The sequence below is a fragment of the Acanthopagrus latus genome, chromosome 12 (assembly GCF_904848185.1).
Source record: "Acanthopagrus latus isolate v.2019 chromosome 12, fAcaLat1.1, whole genome shotgun sequence".
NCBI classification, from domain to species: Eukaryota; Metazoa; Chordata; class Actinopteri; order Spariformes; family Sparidae; genus Acanthopagrus; species Acanthopagrus latus.
The window spans coordinates 16,672,868-16,692,602 of NC_051050.1; the positions used below are offsets into that span (position 1 = coordinate 16,672,868).

General features: G+C 39.9%; 1 protein-coding gene across 3 annotated transcripts in view; it reads right to left on the reverse strand.

The window, feature by feature from the left end:
* The window catches only part of brinp1 (bone morphogenetic protein/retinoic acid inducible neural-specific 1), a 129,928-nt gene that overhangs the window by 46,969 nt on the left and 63,224 nt on the right, over window positions 1-19,735 (reverse strand). For all 3 annotated transcript variants that reach the window (XM_037117982.1, XM_037117983.1, XM_037117981.1), the window contains exon 4: window positions 9,972-10,141. In XM_037117982.1, the coding sequence (XP_036973877.1) occupies window positions 9,972-10,141 (170 nt within the window). The remainder of the gene's footprint in view (window positions 1-9,971; window positions 10,142-19,735) is intronic.

The following is a 19,735-nucleotide window of genomic DNA, read 5'->3' on the forward strand; positions in this document are numbered from 1 at the left end:
GTTTCATTGCCTTTTTGGGGAGGCAAATATCAGACAAATAATATGACTTCACAGTCCAGTCTACAGGATCGGATAAAATATTGGCAGGTTCAAAGCAATGATACATTTAAATTTTTACATGACATCAGTATTTTAAATCAAACCATATTTTTTTTTATAAACCCTAATTGGCTAACTTTTGTGCCTTCATCTAACCTGACCATATGAACAGTGCAAAAGACAATTTTTGACTGGACCTAGAGAAATTTGAAGTAGCATCATAAAGAAATGTGAAGTTTCAACATATCTGTGGTTTGCAGAGACCTCCATTGCAACTGTGATGACGGTTCATTATACTGACAGACTGTCCAAGAGGTCTGTGTGCCAACTCTGCCCGTTTTGAGGGCAGCCAGGAGTTAGAAGCTATGGGTAACATTACAAACACCATGGCCATCTTTCTACATCTATGCCTGCAAGCTGCAGCCTCAAACACTGATACTCCACGCTGGCTGGTGAGACTATAAAAGAACACTTATTATATTTTCCCAAAGAGCATTTTCTTCCTTTAAATGACTTTTTGAGAAACTAGATTTGATGGCAAAAAAGTGCAACTTAAGATCATATGATGTTTGCTTCAGCCTTAAAATGGAAAATTCTATTTGGTGACTTCAGTGTATTTACAAACTTGATCTCCACATCCTCATGATTCACTTCGATGGCACACTGTGGTTTTTGTTTTCCCTGTTTGACACACTATATGTGAATGTACTACATCCTATATGAGAAACCCTAACCTGATGTTACATTCCCTCAGAGGAAGTTAACAGATTTTGGTCACTCTTTTGTTTTGGTTTCTCGGATAGCTGCTATCCATCATGGGAAAGCGGTCTGTGATATCAGGCAAAGAGCCAAAGAAAAGTTGGCGGGCAAAACCATTTGGGACATTTTTGTGGAAGGGAGCGGGCATCCAGCAGCTTGTCCCTGACATCTGCACAATATGCGGCCTCTTTTCCAAATCAAAGGCGATTGTTGTTTGTGTATTGTAAAGAAAAAAAAAAGTTCTGTTCAAGGGTATATATTTATTTATTTTGCTTTATTGACTAATGGTATTGGCTAATGGGTGCTCCCTGGGTAACAAGGGCCTAATCGATAAGGTTTTCTCACTGTATTTTGTTTGCTTGATATTGTCCCCTCGTGTGCTGTAAGACAGAAATACACAGCGCAAACGACATGTTGTGTGTGTAAGAGGCTATACAGAGTCATTGATTTGCAGGGACATTTCATGACAAAATGTGATCTATAACATTTTGATTTAATATGTTTTAATAGGAAGCTGTGCCGGTGGTTTCGGTATAGTATACTACAAAATTTTGATGGGGCTATATGACCAAAGGTAACAATTACACCATCACTGCGGGGATAAATCTTGTTGGATCAGTCAACAGAATTTGTGTACGTGTGTGTGTGTGTGTGTGTGTGTGTGTGTGTGTGTGTGTTCATTTTACACTCCTTTGTTCCTCTATAAATACTTAAATATTCTACATTACAGTCCATTTGGACTATGGCATTTCTACTTTTTCTTAGTTAAACAGTTCTTCTTCCACCATTTCAACTTCTATGACCCAATAGTTACATAAATGTCAAAGCTGGAAATCTGTCTTTGATGGAAGAGGACATACATATTTCACTGTATTTAGTTTCAGGACAAAAACACATCACATAGTCTGCTGTTTTCTTCAGTGCACTGGTAGTTTTGCAAAATTCCATCTGCATACATTTGCTTACTAATTTTCAGTTAGAATTACTGCTAAAAGAGGCTCTCTCATTAATACGGCCCAGTGCTTCCTTTTGATGTATTTTAGTTTTAAGATCCTTTATCATAATTATTATTACAGTCCAAGTACCAAATGAAGAATAACTTAAATTTGAACATTTGTGTGTTACCTACGAAATGCTACAAATAACGAGGCAGAATGAGCAAATCTGTCTGACATCTTGTCATTGAGCTTATCACAGATAAATTAATGAAATTCTCTCAGAGGCCAAAGTTGCAATTGCATCACACAAATATCCGTGTGGAACAAAGTGGAGCTGATTTTTATCCTGCTTACTTGCAGACAGGAAACGTCTGAAACATTCCTGCTCTATTGACACGTGTTTTCCATCCTAATTGTAAGTTTGCACTCCAAAGCAGGTCTCACAGCCATACTGAATCAATATTGGAGGAGCAGAGCCCCTTGTTCTCTGTGTTTATAGATCCATGCCTTCTGCTGGACTTTGCTTTCTCTGCACATTCTGATCACTGTCTGTCTGCTGGCTACGTGACTGGAGAACTGCAATTTATGCTGCCTTTTATTCATAGCCAAGGGGATGCGAGAACGCAAGTTCGGCCTCGGATGATTTTGGTCTATCTAGCATTTATTTACATTATTAAAGTCACATATTTAAAAATTCAATCAACATATTCTATAGTTCTACAAAACATGATTCATAATCTGTCCCTATTTAAAAAACTTTAAACTTCCATTTTGCCAATATTTTATGCTGTTTTGTCTAAAGCTATCTGAAGAAGTGTGCATCGATGTATCCATCCATTAGCTGCGTGTTTCTCCTTCTGTGCACATTAAGACATTAGTACAGTGAGTGAGTGAGTCATGCATACAGCTCTCTAGGTTTATGCAATGCAAATTATAGTGTAGAGGACAGGAGAATGTTTTTCTTTGGAGAGATGGTGCCCTGGACTCCCAGCCTCTTAGAGATCTGTCTGCCGCGATGAGAGGAGTTAATGTGATCGGTCATTACCGAGGGCTGCGCCAACTCTGCTCTCTGATACCAATCTTTCTGAACAATCAAGGTATTCATATTTCATCCTTTACCGTCTCTTTTTGTGACCAAAGCTGCACCGAATTGTTAGTCGGGACAACGTATGTTTGCATCCTGAAACTAAGAGCAGATGTTGAACTTCTGGTGTGCTCCTCAGGCCCTGTCCACAAGTACACAGGTACAATTTTTAGGTTTTAGGTCACTGACAACAGACCTTTAAGAAAACTCCTTCAAAGGTGAAGATACTCAAACTCTCTGTTTTTCAGCGTTTATTTCTGGATGGCAGAAACAGAGATTTACGGGAAAGACACCCCAACACACACATTCACTTCGTAATTGGGCCTATAAGTGTATGTAGCACCACTGGCAAATGTAAACTTGGAGTATGTGTTGTGTCATATGATATTGTATAATTGAGTTTGCACATTGACGGAATGGGTATTATATTTTATCTATTCAGAAAGACAAATAATAAAAAAAAATGTTAGTAACACTTTCTACAAAGACCTTTAATGCATTACAACAATAGTGCTGTGTAATCTTAGATAAAGGCGCTTAGAAAAGGGAATAAATAAACATTTCAAAGCATTGTTTAATGACTTATAAAGTTAAGTATCGATACTTCACATCTGCTGGCCACTCACTGTTTTTTCAAGGATCACAGTGTGTTAAAATTCGTTGCAATATATTGTAATCATTATCATCATACAACACGTCATATACTGTAGGTGACCAATAGGTGCTTTGAGTAAAGCAGTGAAATCCCTCGGTTATATTCCGATGTAATAAATTACAAGCTGGTTATAAGTAGCTAAGAGTGGTCATTGATTGCTTAAACTAAAAATAAGATTAAGTCATTGCAAGAACAGAAAGACAAAATGCTGTCGGGTTAATTCCATTAGTCTAATCCAGTATACTAATGCTTATTGTACATTACAGACATCTGTGTAATGATTTGTTATGATTATTATAAAGCATTGTGAATATTCATGAGTGCTTATGATTGGGATTATACAGCACTGTGGGCACATTGTAAAGCACTGAAAGCATGTTTATAAAGCGTTCTACGCATTATGAACAAGGGCTTTACAGAGGAGGGATACCGAAACAGCATTATCCAGGAGGACTCGGTGAAGAACGGTAAGGTTTCCCTGCCTTGTGTTTTCTGTGAGTAAGCAACCAAACAACCAGAATACACAGTCTGCTTCCTGTTTATAAAGGCATGCACATACCCAGTGTGCGTGAATGGCCAGGTGATGTCAATTTTTAAGAAATGCTGCCAAACTGATCTTCAGATGGATATATTTTTTTTTTTCTCCAAAGCGCCATGTATGCGTTTACCTAGAAATATGCTTCACGTAAGCATAATATAATCTGAATGAGCTGTAACTGTGCACCTTTAAAAGACCGGAACTTAAAGACAATGCATAGTAATTAACTCATCCTAACACACTTATCATTGATTTTGTTAATTAGATTGCCGCAGAGCAATTACCCACATCGAGCCTGGAACCCTGGGCAGTTGACCACGATGCTTAGTCAGTAATGAAGCCTAAAAACAGATTGTAACAAACAGGGAATCATGGACAACCTTGAATTCAATGTAAAGTGAAATCCCCTTTGTTCGAGTACATTACTGTTGTACTCTGCCAAACAAACATAAAAACAAACCCCAACACTATAGGTGCTCAGCCATTCCCAATGTACACTACTTACTTTATGCCCTGCGTGTACACAGCAATGTTTGTTTAGCCTGATAGAGCAAACCTATTAAGCTGCTATTTTATCCTGTTAGAAGAGCAACACACATCCATTGTGAGTTTCAAACAAGTCATTACCAACTCTCCGAGGATGCAGTAGGTGGGTGAAAGACAAGCTATCTTGCATGCCCGCATTCCCATTAACCAATGCGCAGACTCACTCGATCATCAATCCATCCCGAGCCCTTTTCCACACTCAGACATGCCTCACCTCTTGACATATGCTACAGGTCCATCAGTCTTGATCAGTAGACATGCAGTCCACTCAGCTTTGCAGTACCTTTGTGTGTGTGTGTGTGTGTGTGTGTGTGTGTGTGTGTGTGTGTGTGTGTGTGTGTGTGTGTGCTGTATGGGTACTCCTTCCCCCCTCCAACACCTCCTGCCTTCCCTTCCTGAGAAACTGACTCAGCAGCCACTGTCAGGTCTGCTTAATGTTGTCATGGTTGACTTCCTGCTACCTGGAGTCTCATCTGCCAGAACCCCTTAATCCACTTGTCACTCACAACAACAAAAAGCTAGGAAGGTTGCTTCTTGAATGTAGACAGGGAGGTGGAGCACTGGTGGGTGTATGGGAGGGTTGGTTTGAAGGATTTCTTTTACTTAGCGCAGGTGCACAGGTCCAGGTGCATGGCAGCAGCTGCGGGAGCTTTGGACTTATGGAAAACTTCAACACTGTTCTGAGACTTCGCTGAAAGAAGGGCAATTAATCCTTCACGAGAAATAACAACGCGCCATTCAACCATGTAGGCAATTTGTATTTATAACAGCGAACAGGTGAAAATGATTTTGAAAGGAGTAATTCATTCAGTTTTATGTGAGGAGTCTGCTTCATGTCTGACTGAATAGAAATGGGAAATATAAAAACAATCAACCCTTTGAGTTATTTATAGGCGCTGTGTCAATTGCACACTGATCGGCACAAGTTTATAACAGAGGCATCCATGCCCATTATACGCAAAAGATTCACTCAACTAATACTGCACTTGTGATCAGTGGTCCTTGTGGCCATTTTCATGTAATAAAATAATTGCGTGGTTATTTGATTTTCACTCTAAAAATAAAAAATATATATAGTAGAAAATAAAAGGCATTTTTCTTTTCCTTGGCCAAAATGTGTGAGGGAAATTTCAAAAATGGTTTAATTTTCAATTTCTATAAAAATGAAATTAAACAAAGCTTTTTTTCTTATATTCTATAACCAGATGTGGTCATTAATAAGACAGGACCAACATGCACATGGCCATACTAAAGCAAAAATCAACTAACCACTAATTTTTTTATTCATTTAAATCACATTTCTGAAAAGAAGATTTAATGACTCAAAGAAAAAACACTGACCCACAACCAGAGTAACCTATTCCCTGTTCCATCAACACCAATCTGTTTCTTTGACAACATTTCGGTCATTGCATTAAGAATGTGTTTTTATCAATGCGCCTTTTGCCAGACCCGCTGGCGAAGAGGGCATGGAGCTGGCGGTTGTAGCCCAATAACCCGGGATGAAGACATGGAAAGAGGATTGGCAGGAATGGTCAGTCCTGAGGATGTTTGGTGATGTAGAGAGGGAAGATAAGTTAAAATTGTGTGCGTGTGTGTCCAATATGCCTCCAGGACGGTTGCACTCCTGCTGATCTGCACTGCAAAAACTAGCGGTTTGGTTAGAACACTCACAATAACTGAGCAGTTTGATGTGCACAGACATCTGTCTGGTTATTTTGCAACAGACTGGTGCATTATTTAAATAAGATATCCACATCGGATTGAAGTTCTATGATGTTTTTTCTTTTTTGTAAATAAGTTAATCTTGTATGTTCTATTGCCCCAGGCTGAATTCAATCAAATGAAAAGAAGAGAAGAAGCTCCAAAAAAGGCCAATATAGGGTTATCGAATACATGAGTGATGTAACCGAACCATTTTTAGCTCAGATGAGGCTTTACAGTCATTATTGCAGTATTCACATTGAGGTGTTTTTTTTTTTTTGCTTATGCTTATGTGTGTGGCATGTTAAAAAACATCAACTCAATTAAATCAAACTCCTATTCCCCAGATCAGCAGTGTCAGATTACATCAAAGCGATGATCACCACTTGCCAAAATGTTTATTTAGCTCATGATTCAATTTCAAATGGTTTTCATTTAAGCCAAACTGGATGCGGTTAACTGTACCCATATTGGCTGATCTAATACAAATCTAAACTGTGATCTCACGAGAATTGTGGTTTAAACAAACCCACAAGGGACACTCGAGGAGGTCCCCAGATAAATCAAAGACTTAGTCCCATGTTATTGTTCTGTAATCTCTCCGGATCTGAAGTTCAGATGGTCTTCACTGATATTTACGGGAGGTGACGCGCTGCTGCAGGATGAAAGTCCATATGATGGTGCAGCGTTCCTCTTTTCTTTGCGCTGCGCTGCCTCTTCTCTCATCTGCAATCTGTTCTTTTTTTCCACCTGCTGAGACTCGTGCGATTGCAGCCCCATGGAAAACTGAAGTAGTCTGAATAATTATGATCACCTGGGCTTGAAATTAACACCAGCTAAAACTCACTCAGTGTAGGTAATATTTGACTGTGGCGGAGTAGCACAAGTCTACCAGCAGCTTTGTTTGCTGAAGTGCTTTCGCCTCTATTTCCATATGTACTACAAGGAGCTCCTCCAGTACTGAGGCTGCAACAGTGTGTGCGTTTTATGTCTCTTCTCCCACCTTAAAATAATAATAAACATTTTCTATTGACTGCACAGCTGTCTCATTGTCTGAATGCTGTGTTAATGAGTATGAGTTAAAATACATAAAAGCATTAAAATGGTATGTTTGCGGCACTCATGTGGATTCCTCATTGCAAAAGTGCATGTTTAAAAGAGGAGAGCCCGACAGAATGACATTTGCACAGCGAGCACATTGTCTTTGTCACGATGCCGCTGCAGGTGCAAGGTTTTTGCGTATTTGTGTTGTGATATATCTGGCAAATTTACAGGTTATACATATAGAGGTGGAATAATACTAGAAAACACAATGATGCATTTCACAATCAGCCATCAAGGCTTAGGTGCTCTGGCTTATCAGGGTCCCCCCACAACTATTCTGCAAGCATAATGGAAGCGAGCGATCCCTGCTGCTGCTGAACTGCAGACTTGTTAATCAAGCTGACGTCTTCACAAAAACAAAACATCCCAGAAGCAGCGCTGCACACTGAGGTTCAATCCCCCTCCATCTTTCTTTTCTTTTTTTTCCCCAGTTGTGGCATGTATGTATTGCCTGGTGAAACATATCAGCAAGGTCATAGCAGACAGTGGATGTTGTCCTGGGGGCCCTGAGCAGAATTATTCATTTGTTATACAGGTATACGCGTGGAATTATAATGATTCACTAATAGACACTATGTTGGGCCTGGGTTGTTGTGGCCATGCTTCATTTTTAGACAATTTTTTTCTTGCGATAGTCTTGCAATATGTTGTTGCGAATGTTTCCATTTCAGCAAGCATTAGCTGAAACTGATGACGTTACATTTTTAAGTGTGGGAGCTGACAGCAACACTTTGAATTGTGTTTGTTTACGTGCCATTTGAGGAAAAGTGCAATCCACAGTTCGTATGATTTAGAGAGAGAGAGAGAGAGAGAGAGAGAGAGAGAGAGAGAGAGAGAGAGAGAGAGAGAGAGAGAGAGAGAGAGAGAGAGAGAGAGAGAGAGAGAGAGAGAGAGAGAGAGAGAGAGAGAGAGAGAGAGAGAGATGCATTATGTGCTCACTTTGTGAATTTGCTAACTAAACCTTACTCTAAGCTCTAAGCTCCTTCTTCACCTGAGGCGTTAATGAACATTTAGCCTAATTAATGCAACATGCTCCAAAAACTCAACCTGTTTGGATTTACTCGATGTTATTCATATTCTAGATTTTACAATTGCTCTCCCCAGTCCCCCTCCCCTTGGTCTCCCTGGTTGAATAGGCATGTAAATGACCACAACTGGCAAGCATTTGCAGGTAGCAGGCTCACGCAGCTTAAAAATCCCATTTTCTTCTTTTCTCTCCGGTTATCAGTCGCTCACAGCCGAAATAGAACAGAAATAGGAGACAGAAAATAAAAAATAAAAAAAAACAGGATTGCCATTTGTCCAAGTGCCTAAATCAATCTACAGTAAACATGTTTAGAATAAAAGAGGCAACCATTCAGTTACATGCATGTAAATATAGAGTCTGTTTGACCTGAACCTGCTTGCATTTTCGCATTCTTTTATTTTTATTACACCTCCTCTTTCATATGAATACTTTTGCTTGTGCATGAGAAGCAGCGTATTGGTTACTGCTACTCACAATGTACGCCAGAGTAAATTTATTGATATGCACTTTCTTCCTATTTATGTTTCGCAGTCACAATGACTACCACCGACTGTCAAATCACATGTTTCAGTGACAGTAAACTTTATTTTTTCTCTTCCTGACAGGAAACCTCGCCTCACCTTTTCACATTAGCAAAAGTGCAGGCAGGACTTTACTGAGAATGCAACCTTTATCTGTTGACAGCTGAGAAATGGACAATCTTTTCCTTCTCTTAATCATGTTTCCATGTGGAAATATGAATCCACATGTGAAGGAAAGCCAGTTGTGTATGAATATGTGTAATTCTTATGTGACATTTTCTTATGTGGACATTTTCAATTATATGTGAACGAAGCCAGTCTCTTGTGAAAATGTTTACATATGTGGCATTATTTTTTTGTAACTCAATTCTTAAAAGTGTTTGAAAATACAGAATTTACATGTGAAGAAGCAAATTTCATGTCATTTTATGTGCCTATTTGTCTTTCCACATGTAGAAGTTCAGTTGTGTATGAATGTGTGTTCGCATGTGAAAATGTACAATTTGAAATCTCCGCTGATAAGCCAAAAACAGCACAAACTCCATTTCGTATGTGGAGTTATTTTCTTTACATGCATTACAACTGTAGTTCTCATGCTAACAAATAATAATGAAAAAAAAAATCAAATTCACATGACATTATCTTTCCAGGAGTTGTAGTAAACTTTGTTTTAGATTGCACTCACAAACATCTATTTTGTTTTGTTTTATTAGTTTTCTAATGAAGGTTAAAAAGGCAAATAATACATAAAATGCCATAGGCCTATATACTGAGATATTTGTTGTAAAAATATTAATAATGTAGTTAATGCTACCTAATGCTAATGATTGCTACCTTTGAAGTAAAACAAACAAGCATTGTATTTATCACTTTCAGCTGCATCTTTCGTGTAAATTTAATAACTGTCCTATTTACTTTTTGCTCCATATGACAAGACCTAGAATTCATCAGAGAGCATACTGTATCCATGATTCATCTCACAGACATGACTCAAAAAATATGTGTGCTGTGTGTGTTGTGTGCGTGTGTGCGTATATATGTTTACAATGCACCAACCTTGATGGCATTGGTGGATATTTGTATCTCATGCAGCTTCCTCATCGTGCCGTCACGGTCAATGAAGTAGGACGAGGCCAGCTGATGAAGGGCTTCCACGTTCTGAGTAGCGTTGGCGAGCTTCCTGTCCAGCTTGTTTTTGGCCAGGTACATAGTCAGCGCCTCCTCTCCTACAGGTGGCACGGGGGAAAGAAAACACGATCAGGATTATACCTACTTAATGCCTTGAAAGTTTTGTGGAGGTAGGGGGAAGCACTTGATGTTCCTAATGCATTAAAGTTAAACAGAGAGAAAGTATTTAAATTCTCATCTGAAGAAATCACCTTAATTTAAATTGCACTGACTTAATGTAAGTATACTGCAGAAACCTTCATTTGTGAGCACTGTCCAATCCAGGCTTATCTGAGCTGCCAATAGAGCTCTTAACAGGAGAGATAAGTCAGAGGTCTGAATTCCAAGGCAAGCAGTTTTAGTTCGTGAAACCAGATGCCCCAGTTTTCCAGGAACAGTCTCTGTATTTGCTGCTTTATCCCCAGCTGGCACAGTCCCCAGAAATGTCCCCAGATTTACCCCTATTGGGACAGCATTATTTCCATGAGAGGTCTACTGATATAGAATTTTGCCCCAACGCCACAGGAATCGTATCCTGCTGAGAAACAAATATATCACATCTGGTATTTTTCTTTCTTTCTTTTTTTTCCCTGGCTAACGTGGGATGGAAAAAGCCAAATTGAATATAAAGACACACAAAGACAAAATAACATCACAGATTGGAGAGATTTTAATTAGCGTGGAGAAAAACAGAAAAATAGAGACGATTACAGGAGGATGCTGCAGCTGGTGTACAGCCACTTGAAGAGGATTTTACCTGTTTATCTGTACAGTAGGATTGTGCGGCATGTTTCCCGGATTATCATCCGGATGGCTGACTTTATTTACTCATGTGCATGCTCAAATGAAATTACTGACCCTGACTGGTGATACCAACGCACTGCCTGGAGAGGTGTTAATTCATTTCTGTCCATGTCCCATAATTAACACAGATAGGGACTGTTTTTTTCCCCCTCTATGACTTTTTTAAAACCACCTCACACTGCCCTGACTTGTTGTCTCTTAAATCAACACACAACACAATAAGCTCACAGATATGAGAAAGAATTGAGCCAATTCTCTTCTGATTGGAGAATTCAGTCGGTATCTTGCTGAAACGACTGCTGGAATTAAGCCCAGCACTCCCGATGAGTCATTGTTGTTCACGCTCGACGTACACTCAGGCCGACCTTAAATCCTCACTCATTTTTGGAGGTAAAGAGACAGAGTTCCCACCTCTGGTGTGATGTGAATTTTTAAAACCCCTGCCACGGTAATAAGGTCACAACTACTGTGAATATAAAACTGATTATGCACAGAAAAAAACCCCAGCATGTCTGTAATCCCTCTCGCTAAATGCAGTCGTATGCAAGCAGAATCATAATTGGGGAGGTGAGAAATGAAAAACCCAAAACATCCTCACCCTTCCACCGTGTTTGTGTACAGTTTGCACCATATGCCAATTTGAATGTCCGCAGGAAAATTGTGGGGGGGTGGCTGCGATTAAACATGAACCAGTGACCTTTTCGGGAAAAGCGCCCGTGCACCGCAAAGGGGAAGACAGCGAACGCTTAGAGCAGTAACAGGGCCAAATATTTGCAAAGCACCAGACAATCTCTCTCCGATTTGCATGTCATATGTTTGTTTGTTGACACGCTATGAAAGGTTGAGCTGCTCGTTCAGCGTGCGTCACATTTTTGTTCCATCTCTCATTCCTGCAAGCAGAAAGCGGACACACGAAAGGCAAACAGGCAAACACCAATTCATTTCCGCGAGCTCACACAAACTTGCCTTTCGAAGATTACTGTTCAAGCGGTGGACCATATGCCCACAACTCGCTCAAGAGCGTGTCACATATGTTCAGGTTTCCAGTGATGTGAGCGGTTATTTGGCCCCCGGCGATGCATTGGAGTTGGTCACTTAACTTGTGGTGACCGTGACTCGGGGTGCGTAGCAGTCAGGGCCAATGTCTCATGCCTGGTTAGAGTATAAGCACGGAGGGGACGAGGCCCCCATTCCCTGACGCCACCATGTTCTCTCTCTCTCTCCCACAGGGGGTTAGCAAAGTTACTTACACACACTTGACTTACACTACTGCACAAGAATAATGGTGCCACGTTCAGCTGCTGATGCGCCCCTTTTTTAATCTCTATTGCGACTTAGTCGTGGCAGAAAGGAGCTCTTCTGTACATAAATATCTTGTGGTTACTGCTGCTGGTCAGGCAAAAAATCATTACCTCCGAGGTGTTAAAAATTCAACCATGTGCACCTCTCTGTAAGTAATACATTGTGTTACATTATTACAGGGCCCCTCACTGGCACGCTGCCAGAATTAATCAGCTCACGCGGAGCTTCTGTGTTTTTACAGCTGAGAGGTATTTAAAAACAAAGTGCTGTTTCACCTCGAAATCAGTACGAGTGTGTGTCAAAGTGTGCAACTACTATGTACGAACGTTTCTTTTTTTCCTCATCCATTTTGTGTGCACGCATGCGGATGTCGACAAGGGTTAGGAGTTCAAGTAGGGTTTTAAAAGTAATGGAATGGCTGGGACTGCTCCATTCGGTGTTAATGGTACATGTGCGGGTCACTTTATGGAGAACATTAAACTGTACTGCTCTCTGTCTACAGTGCAGATGAAAGAAGCTGATGTTTTTTTGTTTTTCAAAACCCTCTAAGAAATAATTTACACTTGCGGAGTATATGCAGAGGAAGAGTCAGAAACATCTATCCTGCATTCAAGTCACGGGCTGTCATTTGGAAACAGACCCCATCATAGTAATTAGCTACCACTCTGTTTACAATAAATGTATTTATGTATTGTAGATGTGACAACACCACCATCCGTGCATTTCACAACAATAGAGAGCTGTGAAACCCGATAACAGCAATGAATGGAATCTACAAATCTTCCTTATGTTAATCAAGACAACATGATATAAACCCTAAATAAATGGCCACTGATGACTGGAATAATTCTTCTTTAACAATGAGATGGACATATTTTCAACATTTGCCCTCAAGTGTTTCCAACTGGTATTATTGTTGGAACAGGTGTAGCAAAGTTACCTTGACATGATCTCGCAAAAATCCATTTTGCCGGGCTTCAAGCTATGTGCTTGTGGCCGAAATCAAAGGGGTTTTTATGAAAGCAGGGAAAATTACCTACATCATCCACATAGGTACATTTTGTACTGTGCTGTCCATGCAGCTAGAGACTACCATTGATCAAGCCGCCAACTTCCAGTTCAATGGGAAAACAATTTAAAGGCACTGCTCTTCTACGCTTTCCAAATCTCATTGGACAGAATGGCTCAAATTCTGATCTTGAAATGAGTCAACTGGGGATTTGGTGCTCAAAAAAAAAAATCTATCCAATATTTTACAGCTGCTTCATTTACAGTGCAAGCTTATGGTAAAAAAATGTCTTTTGCTCCATGTCTGCAATATGTGGTGTTGTAATTACATGGTTTGCCAATTTTGTCCTGTTTGATGAACAGTGAGAGAGCCACTGTTTGTTTGAAAACAGCTAATGGCAAACCCCCAAGTGGTTAGCATAGCTGCTATAACAACGGCTATATAAGAACTGGAGAGTATATCTCATTGAAGGACGAGCAATGAAGAGCAACAGTTTTCACTCATCTCTTGAATGACTTCAGTCAGTGCTACAACTGGTAGTGCACTGTTACCGCTGATCTGTTTGAACAAGCCCATGATAGACGATGATAGACAGATGGTTAACTATAACCAGTCGGCCCTTTTCCAAAAAAAATTCTAGCGGCACTTTTGCAGATGGCTCCGTGTGACAAAACATCTGGTGCCTCAGGTTAGTTGCAAAGACTAACGCAAGGAGTCGAGCAACTACTGACAACACAGGACATGCTGCATTTGATTTTGTTATATTGTTTTTATTTGGTAAAGAAGCACTTAACACCAGTTTGGAAAGAGGGGAGGATTAATAAGCATATTTATTAAGGTGTCATCATTTTAAATTGAGTAATAACATAGTTGGAATATTGCTTTGTGCAAAGAAATACCCACAGCAGGGTAAGGGAGGGGGGGGGCATGAAGAGAAAAAGCACGAGTTAATTCACCCATTAGTCTGTAATGGAGACATGAAAGCAGATAGGGTCATACCGTAAATCGAGCCTTCATTTTCCCAGCAGATTTTGTGCCAGGCAATCAGAACTGCATGGTGAAACCGAGGCTCATGGGGACCCAATTTAAATGCTGATGGTGTCGTTATTCTATAGTCATTTCATTGTGCAATCAACATTTACTTTACAATGACACGTCATGCAAAAAAAAAAAAAAAAAAAAAAAAAAATTGTCAAGTGCCAGTTTAAAAAAACAGGTGAACACACTAGACAAGTACTGAATGAACACACACAGTACATTCAAATAACTAGAGGAATGAACTGAACTGATTTTCTGTTCAACTATAACTAGATTGTCCTCGCTTTATGTCAGAGATATTCAGGAAATGGGGCTGTTGCTTTGAGATAGCCACGCTCTCATTGCCCAATTATGCCCCTCCACTTTTCATGTTGGCTGCAGAACAACTACACAGTTTCAAACATGACGTGGCAAAAAGGTAGTTGTGACAGCTTTCACTGGGTCGTCCTTCACTGCCACCCAGGGCACAGCGAGTGTTCTGCATATGAACTCTAGCCCTCAGGCTTCAGTGACCACAAGTCATTTCAATAAAGTGTATCTTCCTCTTCACTGCTGAGTGCATAAGACTGTCGCGCTGAAAAGGGCTCTGATCCAGTCATACTGTATGGGCCATCTACTCACAAGCAAGTAGGAGGGGAAATTAGAGTCCAGAGCCAAGATACGGTCCCTCCTACGTTTGCAGTTTTGCCGAGGCATCTTTTCTTGATCTGGTATGACCAACCAAACTTTCTGGAGCGAGATAGTCGATCACTGAGTCTAATCCCCAGGTCACCAAGAACTTACACTTTAGGCTGGTGTCTTGGTCCATTTCCAACCCAAAGCATTTCACGTCAGTATTCCCTAAACTGAGTGCAAGCCAACGATCAACCATCTTTCTCCAGAAACTTACACATGGTAGCTTTAAAGGTCCCATATTGTAAGAAGTAAGGTTTCGTTCAAAACAATCAATACAAACAGAAATACACACAGCCAGGATTTGTCAGCTGCCTTCAAATTAGCTGTTGGAACTTCTGTAATGTTGTGATGTTACAAATATACAGTCACTGCTCTCTGCAACGCACAGTCTTGTGGTTGCAAAAACACGGATGGCGTGGTTGCGGAAATACAGTGGGTGGTGCCTGCTCAGGTCTGTGAGCACTAGGGTTAGAGCAGACTGGACTTTTCTGGGAGGGGACTTAAAGAGAGAGGAACTAAAACAAAGGTTCAGACAAGGGGAATAAAAAGTGCTATAGGTATGAGAAATGTGTTTTTTCAGGATTTAAGCATTGAAACATTTTTGAAGTATGAACCTGAAAATGGGCTGTTTCCTTTTGTCTTCTCGAGTCAATATGATTTACAATGTCCTTTTCAAACTGTAGTTATGAAACAAAGGTGAAATCAGTCGTCTCTTTTGTCTCCCTACTTTCATAAACACTTGCATCTCTTCTCTCTGTCGACTCAAAAGCTCCAGGCCCTCTCTATGCAAACACCAACCGAACTCATGGTGAAACAGCAGCACCTTCAGTTATAGTGGAAAGCTGATTTCAAATGTATGAGTGACAGAAATGACAGATGTGGTGGAATATGCCCCTCAAAGCTTCAGCAAAATGCAAATCTGTCCTTCACACTCTTTTCGTCAACAACACCTTCCTGTAGCATTTACACACAGCTTTGGTTGTGCAGGAACTCTGTCACTATTCCAAAGCTGTGTAAACATCGCAGGATTGGATTCTATTGTCAATAAGCATACTGCACGCAGTATTCTTCTCAGTGGCTTCGGGCAATCCAGAGATGTTAAGCGTTCATGTCAAACTGACTTGATGCGTCTTCCAGTTTTGGCTTCAGAACTTCAGTTAAAATCTGGAGCACTCGCTCACAGTGGTGGTTGTCTTTTGCTGGGAAAGTATTCGCTTTGTTTAAACTTGAAGTCTCCCACGTGCAGTGTGCACCGAGGATGCAGTGGGGTTATACGTTGCACATCAAAATACACATCCCTTGATCCCTAGCCATAAAGAATCCACACACTCAAGGAGGATCTCGGCTTCAGGTAATATGGGGATGTTGGAATGTTCAGACTGCAGAACAGCAGTAGGTAATTGGTAATTAGCTCCCCAAACAGCTTCAGCAGACGCTGTCAGTCGGCGGGGTTAAGAGAACATGACAATCTTCTGCTCTTAAATGCTTTTTGAAATGGAGTTTACCCCAACATAACTACTGTGGCATATTCTCACACCTTTACCAACTGCAGGAGCTACACTTTTGAGGACACAGTCCAATTTTTTGTTAAAACAAGTCATTCTTAAAGTGTAACAACCATGGCACACTTGGTGAGTCATTGCCCCAGTTCACCCCGAGCCAGTGCATTTCCCTTGGCTTTAAAAAAAATATATATACACAGTATAAGCCTTTAGATTCAGTAAAGATTGTCTCCATAAATCCAGACACAAACAAAGGGTATTGTCACAAACAGTTTTTTTAGTCCTCTGAGCGCTGCGTGTCAGCACCGAGTGCTTCCAGGCGCCACAGGCACCATTGTTCTTGGCATGAAAGGAAGCCACAGGACAATCAGATACAAACAGATAAATAAATAAACCAAAAAAAAAGGTTGCACATTATTTGTGGAATGCAGGAGTAATGCCTGACTAAACTTTGGGCTTTGGTTTTAATAGCGGGGATAGAGGACAGGGATGCATCTGTTGTAAGGATTAAAAAAAAAAAACAAAAAACAAAAAACAGCAGCACGGGCCAGTTTCTTCAGACAGTACATGGCAGAGGGGTTCAAATGCAAAAAGAACTCATCTCTGTTTGGATTTAGTTTTACTTCTGAATGGTTCTTTTTGTCTGGGAATATCAGTGTAACAGAAATTGGGCTGTGTCAATGAGATACCTTTTTTAAAATCCTGAATCATGTTTTATTTTCATTTTGTGTGCACTCAAGGGAATACAAATCAATCAGGTGTTGGTTTATTCAGTTTTTTCTGTTTTTTTTTCTAATGAACTTGTATCTGTGACAAGTGTGGGTCTCATCTTCCCACAAAAGTGAATTCACCAAAAGTACATTTTTCGTTTCTTCGAAATGCGGCAGTGTTCTTTCTGTGTCCTTTACCCCAACGAAGTAGCTTTAATTTGACCGTTTTAAGGTGCCCTGTGGCGTTATTTAGTTCAAAGGAGGGGACCTCTAATAGGGCCCTTTAGATTTGACCACTCAACTTTAACTTGCCTCTGAAAAGGAGAATTCACTTCTTTTCCTCTCGAGTACATAATGGCTCTTGAGACCACACAGTATAGGTGGCTTGAGAGAGAGAATTAGCCTCTCCTGCAAATTTTATCACGAGCCTGGTGTGTGCACATTTATTGCTTCATATAACTGTGGTCTTTACTGGGCAATCCCAAGATTGAGATAAGAGTGTGCTGACCCATAACTTGAAACAAAATGGCCTCAAGGTTAAATCTAACGCAGCGAGAATCTCGGAGGGTTGGAAGACGAGCCAGAGGTTAAAAAATAATGAAGGGCAACAAATGTGAAGAGAGGGAGGAAGCTTGTAAGGGGATGCAACATGATGAGAATAAGGAGGATGCTGTGGTTGAAAATGATATTTCTGTGGCTTTTTCTTTTTTCTTTTTTCTTCCCCAACCACTGTCGAGTTTAAGCCAGCTGGTGCATTGGTGGCAGTGGTGTTCTTCCAAGCTGAGACACTCTTTATTACACTTTACCTTCATATAATGTTTCGGGGGCCAATATTGTGTTCCCAATTTCCCAAATTAGTGTCTCTGCATGATTCCTCTTACGGATTGCCAATGTGATACTGCAACCCTAACCCCTCACACCTGATATTCTTCTGCACAATTTGGCTGAATTATCAAAGTGTACCGTTAAACTGATACAAGTCTCCGTTTTTTCTTTTTCCACTAGTTCAGTCCTGACATATTAAGATAGTTTGAATTTGCTCTGTAATTGCTGGACACAGGGAGTAGACGATAATGACGGATCATAATTATTCCAAATACAAGACATAATTGATAGGTTTATTAGATGTCTGAAGAGTGGACCATGGTCTTCAACATTCTTCATCATTAACCCTCACGTATCTCTCTTGCCAAATATTAAATCAAATGTACCCTAATTAAACCGGGTCAGCACGTGGCTGAGTTCTGAGATCCAAGTAGCTACAGTGTGTATAGTGTTACTGATCATGCATTTTTCTCAAAGGCATTTGATTTTGAGATTACACAGCATTTTACACAACTGGAGCGACTACTTGGCAGTGTTTCATGCATACAATTATATAATGCGGGGTTTGAGTAAAAGAGTGGATTATCTTACTAATTATATCTTTGAAATGCAATTGGCAAAGTAATCAGAGTAAGCTGCCTTCATGAGTCCCTCAGAGCTCGAGATAAGATAAGAGATGCGAGGGAGAAGCCATTTATATTTAGACTTGGACAGCAGGGGTGCTTAACTTTTATTTTTTTGGGAAGCACATCCAAAATACTGCACAGATCCATTAGAGGCATTTATTCCTCTTTCTCCAGAGTGAGCTCTTAGAGTCAGGAATTCAAAAATATGTGTTTGCTGGCACTTGCGGGATTTGGGGAAGGTGGTTTATTGTGTGTCTGATTACCAAAAGCAAAAAAGAAGGCCTTGAAAATAGGCTCTCGTAAATAACAATGTTTCTTTGATCAAAAATTGCATCTCTGTATATGGTCGGCTTAAAAAGTACCTATCTCTAAATTAGGCCCACCTGAAATGTGCTTAAGTGCGCCCGTTATTTAATAAGTAAGTGCCGGCAGATAAATCAGAGCAGTACACATGATAATCATCCTACCCCACTTACCTGCAAAGCGCATCAGTATTTATGAAGAAGATTATCTTCACGTTAAATTTAGTATCACAAAGAGAATGCAATCAGCATGTGTGTGGCTGCAATGGTTTGCGGCGTTGTGAGTGAAATTGAAGCTGTGACGTTGGCTCCGTGTGCAATGAGTCAGCTGTTTCAATTTTTTTTTTTCCCCCAAGTTATAGATAGATAGATAGATAGATAGATAGATAGATAGATAGATAGATAGATAGATAGATAGATAGATAGATAGATAGATAGATAGATAGATAGATAGATAGATAGATAGATAGATAGATAGATAGATAGATAGATAGATAGATAGATAGATAGATAGATAGATAGATAGATAGATAGATAGATAGATAGATATACTTTATTAATCCCAAGCTGGGAAATTTTGGCGTAGCAGCATTTACATACATAAAAGATATAAGCAACACACTGAAATAAAAAGAAGAAATAACATATTAATTACAGTATAAAATGCAATGTACAAATATACACAGTATAGATAATGTATAAAAAGAGGTAGTTATTATAGTGCAAAAAATAAAATAAAATATAAGGTGCAGTGAAACAGATAAACAATCATCAGTGGACTGGTGGGCATAAGAAAAACAGATAAAGTGTGCATGTACTGTATTAGATGACCAGATTCTATAACTATTATTGTACAGTTT